Raw genomic sequence first — 27,342 nt, forward strand, 5'->3', positions numbered from 1 at the left:
TGCAAATCCAGTTGTGAGTATAAAAGTATAACAGCTCATAAACAGCAAACAGGTAATTTTCTGACACTGTGCTTTCAGTTGTAATGGATGCTATCAAGATGGAACCCGAGGTCGTCCCTTTGACAGTTCAGTCATGTGATGACGCTGTTAAAGAAGAGAGTCAACCATCACCAGATGTAAGACCATTTTTATCTCCATGTCTACTCCCTCATTCCTGTTTACTAATTACTATGCGCATTTATAAATTTATACTGCCATTCTAATTTAAGGTTTCTAGATTTTTACCTGAAATTCAGGGACACGTGTAGCTCCACAGTATTATCGCTTTATTACTGTTACCGCGATTGTCTCTGCTGTTCTTTTTCTTGTTTAGCTGTTATTATTATTATTATTATTATTATTATTATTATTATTATTATTATTATATTGTGAAATTGGGCTCTCACCTTGAGAGAGGAACAGAAATTAAGGGTGTTTGAGAATAAGATGCTTAGGAAAATATTTGGGGCTAAGAGGAATGAAGTTACAGGAGAATGGAGAAAGTTACACAACACAGAACTGCACACATTGCATTCTTCACCTGACATAATTAGAACTATTAAATGCAGACATTTGAGATCGGCAGGGCATGTAGCACGTATGGGGGAATCTAGAAATGCATATACAAAAAGTCCGTTAAAAATTAAACGATTTTCGCTTTCTAAAGCACCTGTGCACCACAGGAAGTTTAAAAATGGCGATTAGGTCACAAATGCCCTCAAAATGTTATGCTATGCATTCCACATATATCACACATTATTAAAAAATTTTTTTTTTTTCAAAATTTACTCATTTTTCACCAAAAAATACCATCCTCTCCCCTTAAATCAAATAGGCCTACATTGTATTCTTACCGTGAGTCGTCATTTCGGTGTAGATGATATTGTAAATAAGTGCGGATGTGCCCTTTTTAAAATAGGATATCTTGCAATTGTGTGTAATTATTGTTTTCATCATAATTTTGTTCACGTAATTGTTATGTTGTCTTTACGTCGGCCATGTCGTAAAGGCATTGGGGCCATATGTCTTCATTGTTTGTTAAACTTTACGAAAATAACGAGATATACTGAAGTGAAAGGGGGAAAGGAACTGGCCACCATACCGTATTATCACCTGGCATAGTTGCCTCAAAAGTTGTGCCTTGTTGGTATCATTGTCATTGTCATTGTTTTTTGAAGTAACTACTCAAATTTTGGGTTTAATTCATCACAGTCTTGAAAATATGTTATAGTATATGGACAATAATATATACAGCAGTGACCTAAATGTGCATATCACAGACGTTCATAACAAATCAAATAAATGTTTTGCATGAAAAATTAACATTGCATATGAATCATGCTCCTATTCATCATGATGTTGCTGGCATAATCAAGCTGTAGCATGCAGGCATATAGAGAGCATATTATAGATGTATTGATTTGTCCTACAGAATAATATCTGTAATATTGACAATGAATGTTTTAAGGAGAAAAATTCGCTCCGGCGCCGGGGATCGAACCCGGGTCCTTGGGTCTACGTACCAAGCGCTCTGACCACTGAGCTACGCCGAATTCAATCCACAGGACCGAACCCTCCTCTTTCAATGTTTCACTTTGTGGCCTGACTCGAAGTTAGGCATATATATTGACGTATATGTGCAATGTCAACTGCCATTATACTAGGACCGCACTCAGCTGAGTGATTTTTTTGGCCGGGATTCCACAGTTACGTGCACAGTAATCTGTACAAATATATGTACTGCAGCTATGAGAATATTATAGATTATATCTGTAATATTGACAATTAATATTTTAATTCATTCATTCATTTATTTTATTCCATAGATCTTACATGAGCAATGAAGCTTTAAGATGTGGAACAAGTCAAAATTTTACAATATTACAATTACAATTTTTACAAATTTTTACAGTTTTACAATTTAGTATTTTTCTACAATTTTTACAGTTTTGTGCAATTTTTAAAAATATTTTGGTGAGATGTAGTGAGATGAGGTGAGATCCGAGGATTCGCCAAATTATTACACGGCATTTGCCTTTTGGTTGGGGAAAACCTCGGAAAAACCCAACAAGGTAATCAATTCAAGGGGGTAATCAAATCAAAGGGGTTGATGTCAAGGACCCGGATTTGATCCCCGGCGGCGGGGCGAATTTTTCTCCTTAAAATTTTAATGTAGAGAGCAGCTTGTAACTTTAGAAGTCGCCTTCTAACATCCTGTAAGAAATTTCTCATTTAATACGTCTCTTTGTACTGCAGGATCGGAATTCCTTGGATCAGCATGTGACTGCTATAAAAGAGGAATATGTGAACCAGAGCCCTGAGCTCCTATCTGACATAAAAGAAGAGAGAGAACCGAACCCAGTTTCGTTCTCTATGATGAAACGTGAACCAGAGGTGAGTGGAGCACAAGAATGCTCTGTGTGTTCTTCTTCCAGTGTTGATCTTTTATTTGATTGTTATGGACACTGTCCCTTTACAACAATACTTGCAGTGCCTTTTACTCTATAATGGAGACAAGAAACACTTATCACTTCGTCTTGTTACAAATTACGTCATGTTGCAAAGAACTAATGTTGAACTGTTGGCTCGTTTTATGTTTTAAATATCAAAACAGAATTACTTGTTATGCTTACTCTTAATGGTCGCCAAGCTACACATTCCCACGACTTTTTGCCTCCTCTGTGTCTGTTTCTAAAACTCGTAATACTTTTTACCGTTTCTAAATAATTGATTTTCTTTTAGATGTATGTACAAACATTATCACCTGTCTATTTCTTATTCACCCCTTGTTTTAAGTATTTATGTACGTATTTACAATATATCCTTTGTATAACTCTGTCTTACCAATAGAGCAAGGATATTTTGTAACGTTACGATAAATAATGTAGCTGTTTTAGAATGGATTCCAGAATAGGTTTCAAATTTAGCAAAATGCTGCAAGTGCGCCATCTCACAATAAATGAAACATAGAAAAGGAGGGTAGGGGTGATAAGTAGGTTGAGATGCTTGGGAATGTTTCTTTTTGTGCAGTAGTTCAACTGAACAGAAGCAGGCATTGGTTCTTTCCACAGCTTTCCTACATACACAAGGAATTTCTAGCCATCGAATACAGTGAATTAAAAAATATTACGTGCTGACATCAGAAGAGCCCACACTCTTATTGCTTTTATTTTGTATAAAACTATGCAAATTTTAGGGTTAATGCAAGACGATCTTGAAAATATGCTACAATATATACACAATAGTATGTTAAACAGCGGTAATACCAAACAGAAATAACCTATAAATCAATAAAATATTATTTCCCCTTTGGAAAAAGTACAAAAAATATTTTAAAATGCTTACGGTGCCTTCTATCACTCCACACCATGGGTTTAGTCAACTATGTTTAATATCAAAATTGTTTGTCTCATTATTTTAATTCTCAACAGGCTGTTAGGCATTAATACCGAACAAACCCAATTATTTCACTGTCAAAGATAGGATAATGTTGTAATACAGAATGCGCATTCATCAATTAATTATTAGATAGCCTCTTCGTTTGAGCAAGGATGTAAATAAACGTTATAAGGTAAATAAAACAAAATTTGAAGGATTGAAGCATATGATTTGTATTCATTTGCAATTTAATATAAACAATGCATATCTTAATGACAAATGAAGAATTACCAAAATATTTATTTTCTATACAGAAAAATATCTTTCTCGTACAAGTTTTGTTTCCAAAATCTTCCAAACAGACTGACTCTCCTGGAAGAATATTCACTCTTTTCCCTCTTCTGCGTTTTGAGGGTGGCTTCTTTTCTTTCTTAACTTATTGAGATGGTTTTCAACCAGGAATTCCGTCCATGACTTCTCTGATTGGTCATTTGCTTTCTTTGCTGCAGTTGGTACTTCTTTAAAACTCGTTGTCTTTCCAAGAGGTCACAAGCCTTGAACACTGAACATATGTTCTTAATAATTGTATTTCCAGAAATCTTCTCAGGAAGATTAGGAAATTCTGCTTTTGGCAGATCTCCCCTTTACAATTTCTTCCATTCAGAGACGATGTACACCAGTCTCTCTTTATTGGTCTGAAAAAAAGTTACGTCTAATGGCTGAAGTATACGTGTTGAATTTAGAGGAAGAATCATGTATCTAATGTTATTTTGCTGGCACAGCCGTATTATATTTACAGATAAGTGGCTACACAATTTGACACGTAAAAGCACCTTTGGTCCTGTAATTTTCTCAGGTAAAGGACACATATGGAGATGAACCATTCTTCAAATAGTTTCATATCAAACCACCCTGATACACTACGGTTGTAACAAGGTCCTCGTGGATCATTCTCAATCCAGGTGGAATACACATTCTTTGCTTTGTATACAACACATGATGGTAAGATTTTTTCGTCACCTGTGACAGCCATCGTAGCAGTAGTACTTGATTTTGACGTGTCTAATATCCTATATGGATGCTTACAGCCCCTTTTAACTATTACACTAGCTTTGCCAGGATCATCACTGAAGCCGGTTTCATCATAATTGAAGACCTCCCTCGAATAAGGGTGCAACCAACAAATCTGTAATGGATGATGGAAAATAATTTCAAGGACACCTTTCGTTATGCCTGTATTTACGACTAGAACCATTTGATTAATCAAGGATACAAATTTATTCAGCCATTGAATGCAAGCATTTATTGATACAAATGAGAGGTTCGAAATTACTTTTTCCACTGAAGTCACAATTTCATTAATTTGATGATCCAGTCTTTTTCGAGGACTTGATCAGATTCTGTGGAAAACATCTTGAAGTGTGATATCTATTTGATCAAAGTATTTATTTATTACTTCTTCAGATATTTCTGTCCTAACTGCCTTTATATTTTTGGATGTATGGACACTAACATCGGAGTGTCTTTTTAGAAGAGATGTAACGTATCCACGTCTTCGCATAATATGATACCTAATTGATCAAAGTATTTATTTATTACTTCTTCAGATATTTCTGTCCTAACAGCCTTTATATTTTTGGATGTATGGGCACTAACATCAGAGTGTCTTTTTAGAAAAGATGTAACGTATCCACGTCTTCGCATAATATGATACCTAATTCATCAAAGTATTTATTTATTACTTCTTCAGATATTTCTGCCCTAACAGCCTTTATATTTTTGGATGTATGGACACTAACTTCGGGGTGTCTTTTTAGAAGAGATGTCACGTATCCACGCCTTGGCTTATTGTTCGTGAATCTTTTTTCCTGTCTATTCTGCTTACCTGAAAATCCTTTAACCACCAACCTAATATCATATTGCTGGCGTGGATACCTCCATTCGTCATAAGTTACAATTCCTTCAATCAGCTGCTTCTCTTCATCTTCACTTAATACTGTTGATCACCCAACGTTCTGAGTTTCCCATTTTCTAATCACAGTTGCATGTAGCGTAGATTTCTGCACACCATACTTTTGCTCCAGCTTGTGTGTACGTTAGTTTAAGTCTTTTAACATCTGAAACTGCCTTTTTCATGGCTTTTGGGTCACATCTCTTCCTCTTTGCGGAACTCTTTCCTTCTCAATTTCTGGCATTGTTCGGTATTAAATCATGTACGTGAAATTAAAACAAAGCTGCTTAAATATTGAAAATAATACAGAAACGGCAATGTATTGTTTGAATGAATTAAATAAACTTTAAATTCAGTGCAAAATATCTTACCTCCTGCTTAAGTGATTTCTTTTATCAGAATGAGGTAAACTGTTCTCTCTATAACACCCACTACCTGATGGTGTGTTCACTTGGAGGTAACACAAGTACTGCCTACTTGTGCCACCAACTAAATGCAACAAAGCTGTGTTCTTTCTACACAGAATATCGGGAGTTCCAACACAAAATAGGAAAGCAGCCGTGTTTATGTGGTTACCCTCGTTTTTTCAGTATTCCTGCAGTTTACGGTATAATATATACAGAAATGGCCGAAATATGCAAAACATATGTATGTAGTATGTATGTATGTATGTATGTATTTATTCACACTGCAAATGAGTATATATCCGGTGGAATTGATAACTAATTACACTTAATAATGACAACAATAAACACAATTCATAAAAAATGCAATTAAATATAAATTAGTAATAACAATAATAATAATAATAATAATAATAATAATAATAATAATAATAATAATAATAATAATAATAATAACAGGCAGCTTCCTAAATTAAATGAAGCACAATCACTTAAAATAACATTTGAAGTAAGTTTAATTTGTAATTTAACCCTAAGTTCGAACTAAAACCCACGAGTATGATATGTTCATATCTGCACAAGTACCTTTCCACATTACACTCATTTCGCTGTCAACTCACTCACTGCACTGGAACTCGACACATTTCACTGATTCTATCCTGATGTCACTAACACTTCAAAAACATTTCACTGTTCAAATACTTTGCACTGCCACTATAAACTATAAAGTTTCACTGACAGAAACACACTTCACTTACACAACACACTTCACTGACAGAACACACTTCTTCACTGATACAACACTTCAATAACAAATATCAATTACACCCTTTAAATAGTGTGTATAATATACTACCGTCTATTAGTAAAGTCCTTAACCCTATATTTAAATACATTTTTGGTTATTGGTAAAGCCTTTACTAAGTCTGCAGATAAAGCATTCTAGTCCCTGATAGTACGGTTGAGGAAAGAAAACATTTCAATGTCCGTCCTCTTTCTCCTTTCCCTCAATTTATATGAGTGGTCGTTCCTTGAAGAGTAATTTGGCAGCTGCAATGTATTTTTTATTTCTCTTCAGGCAGGCTCACCTCTCTATGTTTTGAACATTGCGCATAATCGAATTCGCGTTCTCTGGTCCGTGTGCCCCATTTTAATGGTGAATTATTACGACAACGCTTGAGATCCCATTTCTTAATCTTTTCCAGTGTCTTAACCTGCCGACCTGGGTGGCGCAAGCCGTAGAGACACGCAATGACTCTGCGGCTTGGTCCGAAGGGTTGTGGGTTCGAGTCCCGCCTCAGACATGGGTGTTGTGTTTGTGTTAATTTAGGAAAAAGAGACAGAAAAAAGAAACCTGCAAAACAGCAATCTTTAGGAAAATGCCCTCTGACCGTTAAAAAAAATATATCTATGATCTAATTCTAAGCATCCCAACATGCAGCACCATATTCCATTACTGGACGTACTAGTGATTTATATGCAATCTCTTATTACCCTCAGCACAAAGTGTAACACTCTCCATGCTTTTCCCACTGTGTCAGTAACGTGTTCCCCCAGCCGAGATCGCTGCTAAATGTTATTAATAGGTATTTACATTCGTTAACTTCCGGAATGGTTTCACCTCCTAACATAACAGTTAACTTTTCGTATTCATGATCACAGACATTAATAACATGTACCGGTATAACAAATGTTTTTGCATGAAAATATGCACTTGCATATGAATCAGGGCTTTATTCATCATAATGTAAAGCATATGCTGTGGATCAGAGTGCTGCATTGGAGTTAAATCGCTCGCTTGAACTCGGTCGAATGTCGCACCCTCAAGTGAGATAAGATCGGTCGTGGCCTGTAATAAATAGAAGCACAGTACAAGGTCATCTCACCGACATGTTTTATCTTGTATGGAAGGCGACAGATAAGATTCACATATGTTTTGCTTACACGGTAAAAATAAGGCTTTATTTTCTGCATTTATGACAAATGCTTAATGGAACGTACCACAACAGTAACATGAAGTTATGATTAAATAGTTTGAAAAACTTCGATATACAGTTATTATTGCTAATTAATAATTATTCAATATTTGATTTACCACATGTATAATATGATATTTTCATACATAGTGTACCGCCTATATACTGCGACGATGTAGAAACGTTTTACAAAATATTATTGATATAGCAGTAGATTAATAACAATATTAGTACAGGTACATAGATAATGTCACAGAAAATATAATACAACGAATAATCATACTGCAAAACTCTTACAGACGCGAAGATTGATACACTGATTATTAGAGATTATTATTATTATTATTATTATTATTATTATTATTATTATTATTGTTATTATTATTATTACTAGAAAACTTGATACGGTTCTTGCATTATCGTGATTGTGTTCTCAGTTTAAAATAATTACATTTTCATCCAATAACATCTATTTATTTATTTATTCTGGTGTAGTTAAGGACATCAGGCCTTCTCTTCCACAACATCAGTAATACAAATACAATAATATGGAAAAAAAAAAACAGAAAAAAACACTATACACAAAATAAAGCCACACAAAAAATAAAGAGAGAGAGAGAGAGAAAAAAAAACAGTATAAACAAAGTCAAGCCACACAAAAATATACATGGGTTGCAGTCACACAAACTTTAAATAAGTGATTAAGTATCATAATTAACTGTATCAGATGTGGCAAAAACAAAATCACTCCTGTTGGAAAAAACAAACATTTACCTACCACATTTATATTACATTTTAAAGCAAGTTTTGTAGTTGTACTATGGAGAGGTTACTTAAACACTGCAAAGTTTTGAAATGATAAACATGTATGATGTTCCTACACATTCATCACTGTAACAAGAAAGAATGTCTAACGTTCGGCTTAAACCGTCCGAGGATTAATCGCTCGCGACAATTTTACCCATCATGCATGTGCGCTTCCTATCGGATTATGCTATGAACTACTTGGCGCTCGAGCGAAAACGTCCGATGCAGACCTCTGCTGTGGGTTGAGATCAGGGTGTGGCATACGGACATACTGAGAATAACTTGTAACGTTAGAAGTCTTCTTCCAACATCCTGTAATAAATTGCTCATTTAAGACGTCTCTTTGTACTGCAGGAACGGAATGTTTTGTATCAGCTTGTGGCTGATATAAAGGAGGACCACAACCAAGATCTCACATCTGAGATAAAATTTGAGGGAAATCCGGCACCAATTTCATTCCCTGTGTTGAAACGTGAGCCTGAGGTGAGTTCAGCACAAAGAGTGCAGTGTGTGTTCTGGAAGTGTTTACCTTGTATTTTGATTGTAACGGATACTGCGTCTTTACAACAGTATTTGTAGTGCCTTTCAGTCTGTTATCTCTCTTTTTTTTAATTTGAAAACGAGATTACTCGTTATACTCACTCTTAATGGTTGCCATAGCTACACATTCCCATGATGTATTATTAATTTGATAATGTGTTGTACTTGACATTAATTCTTTTTGTTTTCTCTGTGTCTTTCTCTATAATTCTCGATATTTTTACGGTTTTAAAATAATTGTTTTTGCTTTAGATGTATACAGAAATATTATTACATATATTTATTTGTCTTTCCACCCATTGTTTTTAAGTATTTACATGTCTGGAATATGTCTTTCATAGGACATTCTTCTGCCAGTATAGAAAAGATATTTTGCAACTTTACCTACTGCTGACAGAACTGTATTTTTCAGGAAAGTGAATTTTTTTCAGCAAATGTTCTCTGGATTGCAATTTTGCACTGAATTTCTGACAGGTCATGTTGAAGTCGGTTAAGATAGCAATTATGGCTCGAACATTTTCTAACTCATTGTGGATTTTTTGGAAGTCCACAACATGTTTATTGAAGAAAAAATAATCACTGGAGACAACGAAGCATTAATACCAGGAAAACACATGGCTAGTTCACTTCTAGAGTTCACGGAATTATTTTCTCACAGAAAAAAATTAAAATATATTTCATTTTCAGCAAGGAGTACCATTTTCTTCTTTTCATTTCGCTATTTTCTCTGAATTAGCATATTTCGTCAAGTAAGAAATTCCATCAAATACATTATTTTGAACCAAGTTAAGTCCATCTACATATGAAGGAAAATAATGGACTGTTTCTTCAAATTCTTCTCTTTCAGGAGATCTCAGGAACATTTCGTAGATATTTTATCCTGTGAATGAGTAACCCAGGCACAAGATTTCATAAAATTCACAAGAGAGAACGAATTCTGTTGTGGAATAAGAACACATGTTCTATACTTGTGAAAGTAACATAATTGATGGTGGAGTAAATGTCTCATCTTTCCTGGAGTTCAATTTTTCTATTAATTTTGATAACAGAGTGAAATACTCGACTGCAGTAAGTTCTCATGTCATAATGAAAAAGCAGCAAAGATGCATTGTCAAAAATTCAACCACTACGAAGGTCATTAAACCATATTAATAATTAATAGTGAAAATGCGAAGTTATCCGAGGAGAAATTACTAAATCCAGGGCCGTACTCAGTGAATTTCGTCTTCTTCTGCTATGGCCTTGACCTCCTCTATTCTCCTCTTCCAATCAGATCTGTCCAGTGGTGTTCTCTTCCACGCCAATACTCCCAAAACTTGTCTAGCATCCTCTCTCACTGCATCGGCCCATCTATCCTTCGGTCTGCCTGTCGGTCTTTTACCATATATCTTTCCCTCCATTATTTTCCTAGGTATCCTCTGGTTCTCCATTCTGTTGATATGCCCAGCCCATTCCAATCTTCGGAGTTTGATGTGTGTCACTACCTCCATATCTCGATATTGTTCCATTCCTTCCTGGTTATACCTTATCCTCCATTGTCCATTTTCATTAACTGGTCCAACTATCCGCCTCAATATCTTTCTTTCGAATGCACCTAAGGCTGATTCTATCTAATTACTCATTACCCAAGTTTCACATCTATAACAGAGTACCGTTCTAATCATTGTTTTATAGATTCGAAATTTAGTTTTCTTATGTACAAATCTTGATTTCAGGATAGCCAATAATGCAAAGTATGTTTGATATCCCTTCGTCATGCGTGTTTGTATATCTGTCCATTCCTTTTTATCATTGGCCATTACTGAGCCAAGATATTTAAAATCCTTCGTGGTTTCAACGCAGTGAATTTGGTCCCCCCGAACTGCAGTGCACATGTCCCTTCAAACATGAAGTTGATCATTCTTCTACAAGCAGTGCAAATGCTCAATCGAGTTCTTCGCATCATCCTTGGGCAAAAGCATTGCGCATAGACTGAACACTTCTTTCAAATACTGGGAAAGAGTGTAAAAATCTGTAAATTTTAGTTCACAAATGCACAACTTTGTTCACATATATAAGAACTCTCATAGATGGAGATGCCATTACTATTTTTATGGAATTATCTGACTATAAAATCAAAAAGCTACGACAATAGAGGAAGCTTTATTAAAAATCTTAGATTTTTACGGTTTAGATGAAGGATTTCTTCAAGCCATTAGTGTGGTTTGTTAGTGATGGAGCGGGTTTAAGTCTTGGAGGGAAATGTGTAGTGAGTACTTTGTTAAAGGAACAATTTCCATACATTATTTTATGGCACTGCCTTAACCATGCCTTGAGCTTGCAATTAATGACAGTCTGGTACCAAAATTTCATCTTTCACTTTCAGGCGTACGTGGACAAATTTCATTATATGTTATTTATAGCCTATCACCAAAAACATAACTGAGAGTGCAGTTTAAAAATATTGGCAAAGTACTTTATATTCCCTACATTTGAAGTAGCTATAGAACTACTTTGTCTGAATGGAACTTTTACAAAGCCACCGGTGTGTCTCAGTCGGTTAAGGCACTTGTCTGCTGGTCTGAAGTTACGTTTGGACGCGGGGTTCGATCCCCGCTTGGGCTGATTACCTGGTTGGGTTTTTTTTCGAGGTTTTCCCCAACCGTAAGGTAAATGCCAGGTAATCTATGGCGAATCCTCGGCCTCATCTCGCCAAATACCACCTCACTGTCACCAATTCATCGACGCTAAATAAAAAACTCTTACAGTGATATAGCAAAGCATTTTGAACAATAGTAAAGGGAGAAAAGGGACAAGAAAAGTTAAAGATCACAGGATTGTTCAAAGAGCTAACATTACAGGAACTTCTCCTTGATATAGCATTTATTTGTGATGTTTTACAAGAACTTTTCAATTTATTAAACCAACGTGTACTCTTCCAAAGACTGATAGGATCATCAAAAAACAATTATTTTCCTTGTCAACAACAAAAAGGACAGTCCAGAAGAATTTGCAAGACAAGTTCAGGAAAACTTGAATTCAGTTCAGTTCCAGAAACTTCCAAGTACACGAATTTGACAATTTCCAGATCCCAGAATGTTCCCCACTCATACATGTCGAAAGTATATTGCTTAACTTGGAGTCAAGCCACAAAGGGAAACACTGAAGGAGGAAGGTTCGATCCGGTGCTGTGGATTGAATTCGGCATAGCTCAGTGGTCAGAGCGCTTGGTACGTAGAACCAAGGACCGGAGTTCGATCCCCGGCGCCTGAGCGAAGTTTTCTCCTCAATTATTAATTGTAAACATTACAGAGATTATTCTGTACGAAAAATTAAAAAAGCTATAATATTGCCAAAGCTTGTTGTCGAAGTATGTGATAGTTCAACGGTATAATGCTTAGAGTAGTTGCCAGTACGAAACAAAATACTACTATTGCGCCAATTCAGAAGTCATTTTTAACTGGGTCATTTAACGACGCTGTATCAACTACGATGTTATTTAGCGTCGTTGGGATTGGTGACGGCAAGATGATGTTTGGCGAGATGAGGTCTAGGATTCGACATAAATTACCTGACATTTGCCTTATGATTGGGGAAAATCTCAGAAAAAAAACCCAATCAGGTAATCAGCCGAAGCGGGAATCGGTAGGCAAGTGCCTTAACCGACTGAGCTATATCGGTGGCATCAGAAGAAGTGAAAAAAAGGAGGTAAGGAGTGTTAGAGTCTGGTAGGTAGGAATGTGCAGCTGGTGTTCAATGGAACAAAAGCAGGCAATGTTGGTTTTCCCATAGTTTTCCTTCATATATAAGTAATTTCTAGCCGTTCAATAGTCAACAAAAATTGTTGTGCTGACGAAAGAACAGTCCATAGTCTTATTGCCTTAAAAAAATACTACTCTCATTTTAGATTTAATCAAATACAATCTTGAAAATATGCTACAACATATGAACAATAGTGTATTATATGTAGTAATGGCCGAAATATGCAAAAAAAAAAGTACGATTAATTTTTTGTATTATTACAGACGTTCACAACGTGTCTAAAAATATTTTTGCACGACAAATTTCCATCTGCATATGAATGCACACCATCATCATAATGTCAAGCCCTGGCATGCGGAAATGTAGAACACAGTGTGAACATTAGAATTCGCCTTCTAGACCGTGTCATAAATTGCTCATTTAAGACTGTCTTTGTCCCGCAGAATCGGAAATTTTTGGATCAGAATGTGACTGTGAAGCAGAGCCCTGATCTCACTTCTGAGATAAAACTTGAAGGACGTCCAGTGCCAATATCATTCCCTGTGGTGAAACGTGAACCTGAGGTGAGTGGAGCACAAGGAATGCACTGTGTGTTCTTCCAGTGTATATTTTCTGTTCTGATTTTCGCAGATCTTATGTCTTTACAACAGGACTTGCAGTGCCTTTCACTCTATGATAGAAAAAAAACACTTATCACTATATACTAATATTACAAGTTAAGTCGGATTGGAGAAAACTAATGTTGAACTGTTATCTCATATTATTTTTTAAGTAAGAAAATGAAATTGCTTGTTATGCTTACTCTAAATTGTTGCCAAGCTACTCATTCCCACAAGGCTTTTCAAAAAATGTTGTTCTTAAGGACACGACTCCTTTTTGTCTTCTTTGTGCCTTTGTCTCAAATTCTCAATATATTTACCGTTTCCAAATAATTGATTTTGTTTTAGATGTATGGTACAAACATTATCACCTCTCTTCATTTGCTTTTTATGCATTTTTTTTTAAGTATTTACGTATTTGCAATATATCCTTTCTAGAACATTATCTTACTCATAGAGAAAAGATATTTTGTAATTTTACATTAAATTATGTAGCCGATTTTGAGTGGATTCCAGAATAGGTTCTAAATATTGAAACATTTTCTGATACATACATGCAGGTTCAGTATGCATGTTACTATTGTCCATTTAGTTACTGCTATTATGTTGGTGAAGTTCATTTCATTTTAATGCAAACAGAGAAATGTAAAATTTGAAACTTCAATGTCCCAATTTCAAAATTATTATAAATAAAGATAATGAATTTGAATTTCCTTGTATATTTCATTAGTAGAGTCCAACTTAGTTAAAATTCTCGGGAAACTTGTCAAGTTCACGAAATGATTGAGTGAATTTTGTAACCAACTTTTTCTCTACCATATAATGATCGTTAAGGTAATAGCAAAGGAGCTCTAGTTTTAGTATTACAGTATTGTATAGTTAATGTTTTTGGCTGATAGAAATTATAGAGCTAAACTGGAATTATTAGTCAGTATTAACATTGTTATCAACATGTGCGCAACCTTTAATTATCAGTAGAATATGTTTTTTAACTGCTGATATTATGAGCACACAGAGGTACTTACTTACTTACTTACTGGCTTTTAAGGAACCCGGAGGTTCAAATGCAAGCTGAACCTGATCATTATATACCTGGTAATGTAAAATTTATGGTCATACAGTGATATAGTGTTAGACATTGTCACAAAAAGGTGGATTGTACGAATTTCGTCCACAGCTGTGACGTTACAATTAGCATGTCTGGTCGTCAAACTGCCGAACCGGGACAAGATACCTGATTGAAGTGTTTTTTGAGATTATCCCTGAACTCATTGAGAACAAATGATGGTTCACTTTCGCCACTGGACCTTGGACTCATTTCACTGACATCATCTTCATTTCACTCACACTCTACATAAACATTGCCGTTGATAAAGTGTCATAAAATAAACAACTTACAAAATTCACCAATTTTGTGACCAGTAATTGAATTACTTGTTCGTAGATGATTTCTACTATAATACAGTAGTTAAATACTTATTCTATAACAGCCACTTTCCACCAGTTTGCCACGAATGATCTGCTGATGTGCGGCAGAATACCAAGTCAGCCTTCTGTAAACACAGTGTAGGTGTGCGAGGAGCAGAGAAAGAAATGACTGACGCGCAGCTATGGTAGCCAGATCAGTAAAATTAGAATATTGTGCCCATCTTAAAAGTATCGTATTTTACTTGGACTTATGAAAGAAAATGTTTCGTGCATTAAATACCTTGGCAAACATGTAAAGATATTTTATGTTTTCATATTTCCTCAGTAAGAAATTAAGAAAACATGCTTAAATATCAGAGTAATATTGCTGTGGAATAATTTTCTGTCATTAAATTTAACATTTCTATCATAACTTCAAATAAAAATACAAAAATTGTTTAAAATTTCTTTTAATAATATGTATTTGGTTCTCTTCTCAACCTTCCTTTCAACATGCGCCTTTTCTCCATTCTTCTAATTATCATTCCTCGGTATGATCACTCAAAAATAATTTATATTAAATTGATAATATTTTATTTAATATCTTCATGCATATACATTTATCTCATTTATTTGTATTTTATAGTACTCATTCCCTCCTAACCCCTCAAATTTCTCCTCCTGCTTGGAAACAACAGCTTTAGATTATATGAGTGTATTGCAGAATTTTGAATTACACTTCTACTGTGCCACATGTTGTAAAAGGTTGAAAAATGCTGTGCTATAAGCAAAAGAACTACACTATGAAAAATCTGCTCCAACAATTGTCTTGTGTTAGCTAAAATTCTACTAGGCCCAGTACTCTTTAAATGGAGTTCTGTGGCATCTAAAATCGACGCGCTTTTGTTAATGTGAATTGTGCCACCTTTTTGTTTTGTATTTTTAGGAAGAGCAGACTGACCTGCACACAGTGAATGAGGAGCCAAGCGTGGAGGTAATGGCAGAGGACAATGGGATTTTCGCCGAAAGGTGAGTGTGGTGTGTGAGTCTTCACACAGGAGTTCATTGTGTTTCAAGTTTCCGCTTCCTTGAACTGTCTAAAAACACCTTCAGAAGAACTGTCCTTCTTCCTCTTTTTTAAATATTTTTCAATATAATTCTTTTGTTTCTGTCTCATATTCAGAGGAACTATCCATCTGAATCAACCAGCAATAATCTGTCATCACAACCACAATCCACGTCTCTTGATACTGGTTTCCATAATGTACTGTTCAATCCTTTCTTAATGTTCTTTACTAAATGTGCCTAGATTTTCAGGAAAGTAATGTAGATGGACATGCTAGAAGGGTGCCTTTACACTGTATTGCAGTCCAGGACTTGAAACTCTCCAACATCATTTCTACAGTTTCTTTATAATTGAAGTCTTCATATTTCCCTAGGAAATTATAAACTAACATTTCGAGTTCATTGCAAGAGTTTTTCTGCCAATAGTTCATTACATTTACAAAGTCACTGTGTAACATTAATTTGCTTATTTTATTTATTCTTTTAATTATTTCTTCTTTTTTATTTGTTTGTTTATTAGTTTATTTATCTATTTAATTATTCATTAATTCATTAAATCATTGATTGGTTAATTCTTTAATTAATTAATTTGTATATTTATTTATTCATTTGTTTATTTATTTATTTATTTGTTTGTTTATTATTTGTTTATGTATTCTTTTATTTACTTGTTTATTTATTTCTTTAATCACTTACTGATTTATTCATTTATTTATCTCTTCGATCATTCATGCATTCTGACACAATCTTTCACTTTCACACCACCAGAATTACAACTACAATAATACATACAGTGGTTCTGGAACAGTGGTGTTTCACCAGGTTCTGATTTCTTTCTGTTTGGTCACTGTTTCCCCTTCCACTGCTTCCCTTTCAGTGTGCCACTCACACCAACTATGTTGGTATTCTGTTCTTTAACTTTTTTGTTAAATTTCACTGCTTGTATATTTTGTGACCTGGTAGATTGTAAGAGAAGGCCCTATAGCCTTAACTCTGCCAATATAAATAATTCAATTATTATTATTATTATTATTATTATTATTATTATTATTATTATTATTATTATTATTATTATCATTATTATTATTATTAAGTTCCAGTGAATTAAGATACTGTATTATCTTCCATTTCCCTGAGTTCATAATTTAATAATTTGTAAATGAGCCTTACTTTTCCCTTTCTTTAAAAAAAAAAAAATATTGCCATTGAAGTGTTATGATGGAAACTGCAGTGACAGTGCGTAATACCTACAATTGTGCGATTTTTCATGCACACCTATGTGGTGACGTATGTAATAGGCCTGCAGATTATTCTATGGAGGCTAGTAATAGCAAATGCTGTAATATCTTAGTGTGTGTAAATATTTTTTTAATTTGAAGTTAGAATTAAATCAAATTAAATTAAGAAGTTGGTCTGCAACATGTGTCATTAGAAATGGATTCCCCATTTGTCGATATTCCAAAACATAAACAAATATCTCAGGAAGTTTTTTAGAATTTTGTCGCACATAGGGACATGCGCATTTGCTCTCCCCGTCCCCATTTTTGTTTTAGTAATGTCTGCATCTCGGTGCCCTTAGGTGTTTTTAGTAAGTTATTTTACGACGCTTTATCAACATCTTCGGTTATTTAGCGTCTGAATGAGATCAGTGTGATAATGCCGGTGAAATGAGTCCGGGGTCCAGCACCGAAAGTTACCCAGCATTTGCTCGTATTGGGTTGAGGGAAAACCCCGGAAAAAACCTCAACCAAGTTACTTGCCACTACCGCGAATCGAACCCCAGCCATCAGGTTTTGGCCAGACGCGCTGACAGTTACTCCACAGGTGTGGGCCTTAGGTGTTTTCTGTCGTCACTCATGACATGTCAATTTAATGAAAACATAAAGAAAAATCTTCGGTACAGCATACGGTGAGAGTTGTCCTTATCACAACCAATATTTGCAATTATTTATTTTTTACTCGTAATGTCATAATAATATTTGATTTGGCTTCGAAGATGAGGGAGCTAGCCCGCACTTGAGGAGTAACAGTCAGTGGATCTGGCCCCGAAATCCGGTGGCCTGGGTTCGAATTCTGGTCGGAGCAAGTTACCTAGTTTTGGTTTTTTTCTGGATTTTCCCTCAACCCAATACGAGCAAATACTATGTACCTTTCGGTGCTGGACCCCGATTCATTTAACCGGCATTATCACCTTCATTTCATTCAGATGCTAAATAACCTGAGATGTTCATACAGAGTCGTAAAATAACCCTTTAAAATAAAAAAATGAGGCGACTATGTTACACTAAACTCGGCATGCTCAAGATTAAAATTGCGTAGCTGCGTGTGTTGTATCTTAAATAATGAAAATCGTATATATGTCAGTACTCAGCAGTAATAATTAACCATTGTCGTAGAATATTTCGCCATTACGAATGATTTTAAATGAAACTCTTTTTCTCGAAAGTATTGAATAACGATAGTGATTGTCTTAATGCAAGAAAAACGAAGAAGTACACTAGTTTAATGATAGTATTATTATTATTATTAATAATAATAATAATAATAATAATAATAATAATAGTAGTAGTAGTAATAGTAAAAATAATAATAATAATAATGTTGATATCTGAAAGTAGAAGGTATTGGTAGTTCACTATCAGCAGTTAAAACGTATTAGAGAGAACGAAATCTGAAGGAAAAACACGGAACTGAAAACAGTCAACTTGCCAGAGTAAATGAGCCAGATGAAGAATGTAGTTCGAAAGGAAAATTTTTAATTGAAGAAATCCAGACTTTCGGGAAACAAAATTTAAAATTCCATTAAATTACATTGAAAATCCTCATACTGATATTTAAAAAGTCATCAATAAATCCCAGATATGACTGTAATATACTTGACATGATTATAATCGTCGCACTCGATCAGTAATACAAAATTAATTAAATAATTATCACCATACACAATGCTTAGTAATGGAACTATTCATCATTTTGTAGAACTGCGAGGCAAACCTAGCGGCAGCAATTGTAATGAAGCTCCGAGTCCCACTCTTGACCATACTATTTGCCAGCTTGTATAATGTCGTAAGCAACACTTTAGACAGAGGTTTATTAAAAGGAAAAGTCAACTAAGTCCGGGTGCACACAGAATCAGACGCGGCACGGTGCGACGCGACATTTTGTCTGTTGGTACTTGTCTCCCATTGATTTCTTATGATGTGATGCATACAGAATCAGACGCGGCGCGGCGGTTGCCAGGAGACACAAGGAGACACGAAGAGACAACATCGAATGACTGCTTGAAGTTCGTCGCGAGGAGACTGTCTGATAGCTGCAGTGTACTGCGCATGCGTTAGTAGTGGCTATGATTGCACGCTTTCATTATCTACAAATAATACTATTGTTGTGTAGTGCACATTATTCATAATGGAGCTCAATGCGGATAAATTAGTTGTTTTAGTAAAGGAAAGATATGCTCTGTACAATCTTTAAACAATATCACGACAATAATGTTGTTTCTAAAAATAGGTGAAATATTGCAAATGAGATGAAAGCACCAGGGAAATAATAATTAATAATAATAACACTGGGTAAGAAATTTTAAATTTTTTTTTGCGCTGGGCATGTGATATATGTTTTTATATAATTTGAGCCTCCTGAATACGAATAAGACAATAAAAAACAGTTGTTGGTTACGGTTTTTGAGAAATTTTCGAATTTATATCTATTTAAAATATTGCTTTATATAATGACAATAAGGCTAAATATTCACTCTTCAGAAGATTACAGCTTTCTTTATCTGCATTTTCTTTTGCACAGGGCATCGGGTACATCACGCGCCAAAGTCCAACAATAGTCTGCTAGCATATTGGTACTCCACTGTCCTTGGTATCTTTTTCCCATAGTTGAAATGTCTTGGTGAAAGCTTTCACTGAAATCGCCACAATTCTCGGGATAAAGTTAAGATGTGAGTGAAGGAAGTGAATTTTCAGGGACACTTTACAACCAATAGTTTTATATGTCAACAGTAAATTTTTCACAAGTTCTTCATAGTTCTCACTTCTACAGTTACCCAGAAAATTTAATACAACCTCCTTGAATGGAATCCAGACAGATCTCTCTTTTCCTCCCAACAAAGATCCGAAGTGATTGTCCTTCATTAGTTCTCTAATTTGTGGTCCATTGAGATCTCCCTCTTTTATTTTTGAATCATTAATAGCAGGAAATGTTACTGAATGTACGCTGGTTCAAGTCCTCAAGAGGGAAGACATTTTCTCATGAAATTTCGGCGAGTGTATGGGACCGGTGCCCAACCAGCATCGTAATGCACTTTGGGAGCTACGATAGGTAGCGAAATCTGGTTGCGAAAGCCAGCTATAACGGCTGGGGTGATCATCGTCCTAACCACACGATATCTCCATTCTGATAGGATGATCGTCCACCTCTGTTTCGGTATGTAGACGTGAAGCCAGCAGCCCTTCACGGGCTGTAGCACCATGGATTATTAATAGCAGGAAATTTTTCCTGGATATGTTTAAATGCTTCAGATTTATTTAATCCCTTTAACAAAATTCTTTATTAACGCCAACTTAATGTGTAAAGGGCGTAAAATTACATTGCTTTGAGGTACAAGGGGTTGATGTATAATATTTTTCTTCCCTGGCTCTAGTAATTTTCGTTTCATTTTATAATGCTTACCTCTACCACGACTGTCCCATTCGCTCAGAAAGCTGCAAAATATTGTGTAGCCTAAGTGCATTCCAAAAAGCAATGCTACAACCTTCAAATCCGCACATATAAACCATTCGTACTTTGAATATTATCATTAAAGCACACTTTAAGGAAATATACGTCTTGCACAGAATACTTTAACACGGAAATCTCGTGATAAACTGAAGCGATTTCATACGGCGAACCTGTTTCTTCCCCTCCAAATGGAACCGAAAAGGACAATAAAACAATTTCCGCTTCTAGAAGTGGTTTTGACAAGGTGATCTGTTGCAAAATATAAACTACAGTAATGTAATTAAAGCTCAGTGAAAGAAATACACTTTTCAAATAAGATAAGATAAAATTAGCGAATTCATACTACGAACCTGTTTAACCCCCTCCAAATAGACTCGTAAAAAGGCAATAGAATTATTTCCCTTTCTACAAGTGCTTCTAACATGGTGCCCTACTATACTAAAATTGTTTTCACATAATGGGTCTTCACATTTGTAAATCAAAATAGTTACACACGAAGTACGGTAATTTCTTTCATTAAAATGCATAGAAAATGAATTATGTTGTGCATTTCGAAAACAAGAACTGATGGAACACTTTGCTTGTTATTTTTTAATTCAGGAGGTCTAAATTAGTAAGAATTTGTTAGTTTTATGTCTGGCGCAAAATGGCTGTTGAACAGTGTATTTGTAATAAGTCTAATTCTCTGCTCTATTCTATCATTCATTATTGATTTAATATATTATTTTTCTTTATTGTGAGTCGTGAAGTAGTCATAAACATAAAAATTACGTTTCTCCAGTACATTTTATTTTAAGACCTTCAATCGTATAGATTTTCAGGCTTATCAAGCGTCCTTAGGAAATAATAAGTAAATACAATGGAACTTCTCATATAGACAGTCCACTTTCATTGACGCCATTTTCTAGCCTAGGCCAGTTTTCCAAACCCACACAGCCAGCAAATCAGTTGTCGCGAGCAGACCGTGTTAAGCTGTCGTTGTAAAGCAAAGCTTCGCGTTTCGGTGCACCCGGCCTAAGTGTTTACTAACGTGGTGTAATCCTCATAAAATTTGATGCAGAGGATAAGACCAATATGCCGAGACAATTTTGATACTTCCAACATTACTCATAAATTAATTATACAAGAATGTGCCTGTACGTATATCTAATGGTAGGCCTAATATACCTCCTCATGAAATAAGCTTGCTTGGATTTGAATATTCAATAATTCAGTATATGTATATTGCAACTATTCTATAGACTGATAGTTTATTTCCTTTAGGATTGCAGGTAACTTTGAGAGGACTGTATCGTCAGAATTGGACGGTATTGCACTTGAAGAGAACGAGAATGTGTGCGAGATTCCCAAGAATTCAGGTTCTTCGGAGAAACTTGCGCGTTCTCGTAAAGATGAAAAGCAATTACAATTTGGAGTGTCTAAAATATGTTCCTCGAATTCGGCAAAGTCGAATTGGGATTTCCCGAAGAACACAGCCAAGATACCTTCCAAATGCAAAGTTTGTGGTAAGTGTTTTCCGACGAAAAGTAGCTTTATAAGCCATGAACGCTGCCATACAGACGAGAAAATTTTCAAATGCGATGTTTGTGGTAAGAATTTTACAAGTTCTGGTAACCTAAGAAGTTACAAACGCCTACATACAGGCGAGAAACGTTTCAAGTGTGATGGTTGTGGTAAGTCTTTTAAAGATTCTAGTCACCTAAGAAAAATAATGAACGCCTACATACTGGCGAGAAACCTTTCAAGTGTGATGTTTGTGAAAAGTGTTTCTCGCAGTCGTCTAACCTGAAGCAACACAAACTATTGCACACAGGAGAAAAACGTTTCAAGTGTGATGTTTGTGACAAGTGTTTCACATATTCGTGTATTCTGAAGAAACACAAATTATTGCACACTGGAGAGAAACTTTTTAAGTGTGATGTTTGTGACAAGTGTTTTACGCGCTCTTGTAACTTGAAGAAACACGAATTATTGCACACTGGAGAGAAACCTTTCAAGTGTGATGTTTGTGATAAGCGTTTCTCGCTCGCTTGTAACCTGAAGAGACACAAAGTGTTGCACACTGGTTGGAAGCCTTTTAAGTGTGATGTTTGTGACAAGTGTTTCTCGCAGTCTGGTAACCTGAAGACACACAAATTATTGCACACTGGAAGGAACCCTTTGAACTGCGGCCTTTGTGGGAAGTCTTTCTGGCATCCGGGCAGTCTGAATAGACACAAATTATTGCACACTGGAGAGAAAACTTTCAATTGTGATGTTTGTGGGAAGTTGTTCTCGAATATGAGTTCCGTGAGAAATCATGAACGCCATCACACGCGCGAAATATCTTTGGAATGCAATGTTTGTGGTAAGTTTTTTACACGTTCTAGTGACATAAAACGTCATGAACGCGTGCATACAGGCGGCGAGAAACCTTTCAAATGTGATGTTTGTGGCAAATCTTTCTCTCAGTTTGGTGGCGTAAGATATCATAAACACCTTCACACTGGCGAGAAACCTTTCAAATGTGATGTTTGTGGTAATTGTTTTACAAGTTCTAGTAACCTAAAGAGTCATGAAGGCCTGCATAAAGGCGAGAGACCTTTTAAATTTGATGTTTGTGGGAAGCATTTCTCACAGTCCCGTACTCTGAAAGTTCATGATCGCCGGCATGGAGAAGAAAAATCTTTCAAATGCGATGTTCGTATTAAGTGATCATCGTATTGAAGGAGTTTAAAACCCCACAAACTGACTAGAAAACTTCTAATTGTAATGAGTAATTTCGCTAGCACATATAGTTTAAGTGTTCATGAACTCAGACATATTCTCAAAAACCCTTATGTAATTTTTGTGGGTAGTATTTCTGTCGGTAGTGTTACCTAAAATGAAATGAACGCCCATAGGTGAAAATTCTTTAAAATGTGATTTTTCTGAAACGTGTTTCTTTTGCAAGACTATTTTAAGTATGTTTTTAAGCATACTGTCGAAAAGATTTGTTAATGGTATGTTTGTGAAATGTGTATTTCTCTATCCTGTAAGCTAAGAACTTCATGAACTCGATCTTGGGCGAGAGCTTTTAGGACTTGTGCACAATAAACCAGGAACGGAAAGACACAAGGTCGGAAATACTGTTAAATACATAGTTTGCAATTAAAGAGATACTTGCACGGATCATGAAACTTAATTACTGTCTTGTGATCATATAAGCACTTATCGTATGTGTTATAGCATGAAGTGCGTAACATGACATGTTCGTCATACATCCTGTTTAACTCAGAAATTCATCAGAATCATTTTCAAGTTATTGCTTACTGGTGAGAAACCTTTCAAGTGTGGTGTTAGTGGCAAGAGTCTCGACGTCGGATAGCCTGAAGAAACGCAAATTAGTCCACTCTGGAGAGAAAGCTTTAAAATGTGATGTTTGTGACAAGTGTTTCTCGCAATGTTACAGCTTGAAGAGAAACAAGTTTTTCCACACTGGTGAGAAACCTTTCAAATGTTGTGTTTGTATCAATAGTTTCTCGAGATCTGATAGCCTGAAGAGACGTAAATTATTGCACACTGGAGAGAAATCTTTCAATTGTGGTGTGTGTGATATGTCTTTCTCGCTATTGAGTCAATTAAAATCCCATTTACGTCAGCACAGAGGCGATACACGTTACTAATGTGATGTTTGTGGCAATTCTTTCTCTCAGATTGGTGGCCTAAGATATCATAAACGCCTTCACACAGGCGAGAAACCTTTCAAATGTGATGTTTGTGGCAAGTGTTTTACAGAAACCTTTTAATTGTAATGTTTGTGGTAAGTATTTCTCTCAGTCGTCTTCCCTAAAAGTTCATGATTGCCGGCATAGAGACGAAAAAACCTTTCAAATGTGATGATCGTATTGAGTGATTACCTCATTTAAGAGGTTTAAAAAGGCATAAATTGGCTAGAAGACTTCTAATGGTAATGTCTGACAAAGGAATTTCGCTAGCAGATATAGTTTAAGTGTTCATGAACTCAAACATATTATTAAAAACCCTTATTTCTCTCATTTTTGTGTTTAGAATTTCTGTCGGTAGGGCAACCTAAATAGACATGAACGCCTATAAGCGAAAATTCTTTCAAATGTGATGTCTGTGAAACGTGTTTATTTTGCAAATCTATTTTAAGTATGTTTTCAAACATACTCACGAAAAGATTTGCTAATTCGATGTCTGTGAAGGGTGTATTTCTTAATACTGTAAGGTAAAAACTTCATGCACTCAATAACGGGCGAGAGCTTTCAGGCCTGGATCACAATAAACCGAGAACGTAAATGCTGTTAAATACATTAAAATTTGACATTTGCATTTAAAGAGCAACATGCACGGATCATGAAATTTAATCACTGTGTTGCCAACGTATAAGTAATTTCATCGTATTTGTTGTAGCAAAGAGGGCTTAACATGATATCTTCTTCATACATCGCGTCTAACTCAGAAATTAAATAGAATCACTTTCAGTATCATTCTACATTTATCTGCACAGATTACCACATCATTTGAATTCTTAAATATTTTGTCATAAATTTTGAACTTAGTTTACCTATGTTTATGTTAAGTGGCTTATACTCATGAGAGCATGCCATTAGTAATTTATGCTCAAATTATATCTAAATGCGTAATGCCGACTTTAAATATCGTTAGTCACATTCTAATCAATATTCATTGTCGTTTCATTTCTTGGTTTACTGGGAATCATGAAATACTTGTAGTCATATAATGTTGGTAAATCTAAATATTTTATTAAAATAACTCTAATTTTACATATTTATCAAGTTCTTTGTATTAATTCATGACCTGCGAAATATAAACCAGGTTGAAATGAGGCTTTGTGTTACAAGACTACGAAATATAACGTGCTATGTGTACTATTTAATGAGTGGAACAAAGTGAATCAATATGCATATGGAAACAAATTATTTTCTTCAACTCTAAGATACAAAAATATAGTAACTTATATTTTTTCATTCAACAATAAGCTCTCCTTAAAATAATAAAAAAATATAAATTAGTTGAAGTAAAACTTTTACGGTTTCTATTTGTCATAAGTTAGGTTTTCTTAGAGAAAAAAAAAAGACGCAAGATTAAGTTGTGTTTGCAGAAATAAGATGTTGAGTTCCGAATTTTATGCTCCTATGCAAGAGTGTGTCAGCAAAATAACAGCCCATTTGTAGTGGCAGTGATGTGTAACCCTGCAGTAGTGTCGAATATGACATTGAAGTTACCGAAATGCAGAACAATTAATTTATTATAGATTTCAACTAAACATTAAAAAATATTAGAGACAGAGGGAATCCATTGAATGAGAAAAAAATTGTTCACAAAAATATTCGCAGAGGGAAGTGCAAAATATAAGAAGAACATTGAGAATGGAAGAAGAATACAGAGTCGTAACAAGATAACGGGGAAAGAGTTTTGGACAACATGGAGAAGAATGTTTCTAATACGACCGATAGATGTTATGGAATTCGAATTTCAACATTGCAGCCTTTGTCTCGGACGATAATGCAAATTGAAAGACTTTAAATACAGTAAACATATGTTGCAAACCGCCAAAGGGCTGTTATCTGTGCATTTCGAATTGGCGGCTCAAGGTCAAGCAACGGACTGCATTTGCTACGTGTGATCACCCCAATCCTGATCCATTCTCGTCAACTAAATTCAGCTGGGACAGCCGGAATTACCAGTGCTTCAGTTCACTTTTTTTAGTTCAGTGACTCGTGCGTGATTTGTACGTGACCTTGATCCCCAGTTCGATAATAGCAACAGAAGCAGTAGTATTGGGTACTCCACACAGGGAGAAACAGAAATCTCTGCTACTTACCGTTATAAAACTAGTGACATATTGCTACGTGTCACAGGATATCAGTCAAGCTATGCCTGGGGGGAAGGATTTTGTCCCAGTTAGAAAGGTTGATTAGAAAATGAAAGTAACACCGTGCTGTTTAATCTGACGAATATGAGCCACCATAACACAATGCTGTTCTTAGCTCCAAAACGTGCCGTATACGCCATATGTTTGTAACAGTATGTATGGAAAGACTGTATAATATTACAGTAATAAGGGTACAGTAAATTATTTCTGTACTTGTTTGTGTTCTTGAATTTTGTAATTATGTGTGAGTCTCTCAATGTCCGTTTTCCTTAGAATGCTATCGTCATTGAGTGGTACTGTATTTGCTACTATTATTACAAATTGTGTAACAGGTGAAAAAATTGGTTTCAGCTCTATGTCAGTTTCAGAATGTAATATTTCTTTCCTCCTCTCTTTGTAATTTTATTTGTTTAGGTTGGCTTTTTGTTTCAAATCTTTATTTTAAGAAAATAAGCAAAGCTGAAATGTAAAATCCTATAGATCTAACTACAAGAAAATTTGTCTGATTATAATTGTCTTTGGTTTCTTTACTTTTTTGTTTTTGTTTCTAATTTCCATTCATATCGAGTAAATTGACGGGAAAAAAGTAATAAATATTTGTGAATATAATTTAATTGCTTTCCTTATTTTATTCATTTGGTTCCTTTGTTTGTTGATTAATTTTACTTAAATGTAAAGCAACTGATTATTAATGACTCTGGGTATTAGTGGCAGCCCTAGAATGCACCAACCAATCTGCAAACATGTTTGATACAACATATTGTGCTGAACAAATTCGTGCTACTGTCTTTAACTAATCAGCTACATTTTTATTGATAAAGATACG

At 35.2% G+C, this 27,342-nt stretch overlaps 2 protein-coding genes and 1 non-coding gene across 6 annotated transcripts in view; 2 read left to right on the forward strand and 1 right to left on the reverse strand.

Moving 5' to 3' along the window:
- LOC138691759 (zinc finger protein 493-like) overlaps positions 1-27,342 on the forward strand; it is a 114,186-nt gene that overhangs the window by 29,483 nt on the left and 57,361 nt on the right. The window lies entirely within an intron of this gene.
- On the forward strand, positions 81-27,105 carry LOC138691762 (uncharacterized). Its single transcript, XM_069814114.1, has 6 exons — positions 81-176; positions 2,296-2,433; positions 8,910-9,038; positions 13,280-13,399; positions 15,789-15,871; positions 21,899-27,105. Exons 1-6 carry the CDS (start codon positions 84-86, stop codon positions 22,422-22,424), a joined length of 1,089 nt encoding a protein of 362 aa, XP_069670215.1. The 5' UTR covers positions 81-83; the 3' UTR covers positions 22,425-27,105.
- TRNAT-CGU (transfer RNA threonine (anticodon CGU)) lies at positions 1,520-1,592 on the reverse strand. Its single transcript has one exon. It is a non-coding gene; the product is annotated as a tRNA-Thr (tRNA).

Source organism: Periplaneta americana, chromosome 16 (genome assembly GCF_040183065.1).
Source record: "Periplaneta americana isolate PAMFEO1 chromosome 16, P.americana_PAMFEO1_priV1, whole genome shotgun sequence".
Lineage (NCBI taxonomy): Eukaryota > Metazoa > Arthropoda > Insecta > Blattodea > Blattidae > Periplaneta > Periplaneta americana.

Bases quoted from the DNA above. Each gene is read 5' to 3' on its own strand.
- LOC138691762 (XM_069814114.1), top strand. From the start codon at position 84: ATGGATGCTATCAAGATGGAACCCGAGGTCGTCCCTTTGACAGTTCAG. The intron at 177-2,295 runs GTAAGACCATTT...TTTGTACTGCAG, and splicing joins AGAGTCAACCATCACCAGAT to GATCGGAATTCCTTGGATCA. The intron at 9,039-13,279 runs GTGAGTTCAGCA...TTTGTCCCGCAG, and splicing joins TGTTGAAACGTGAGCCTGAG to AATCGGAAATTTTTGGATCA.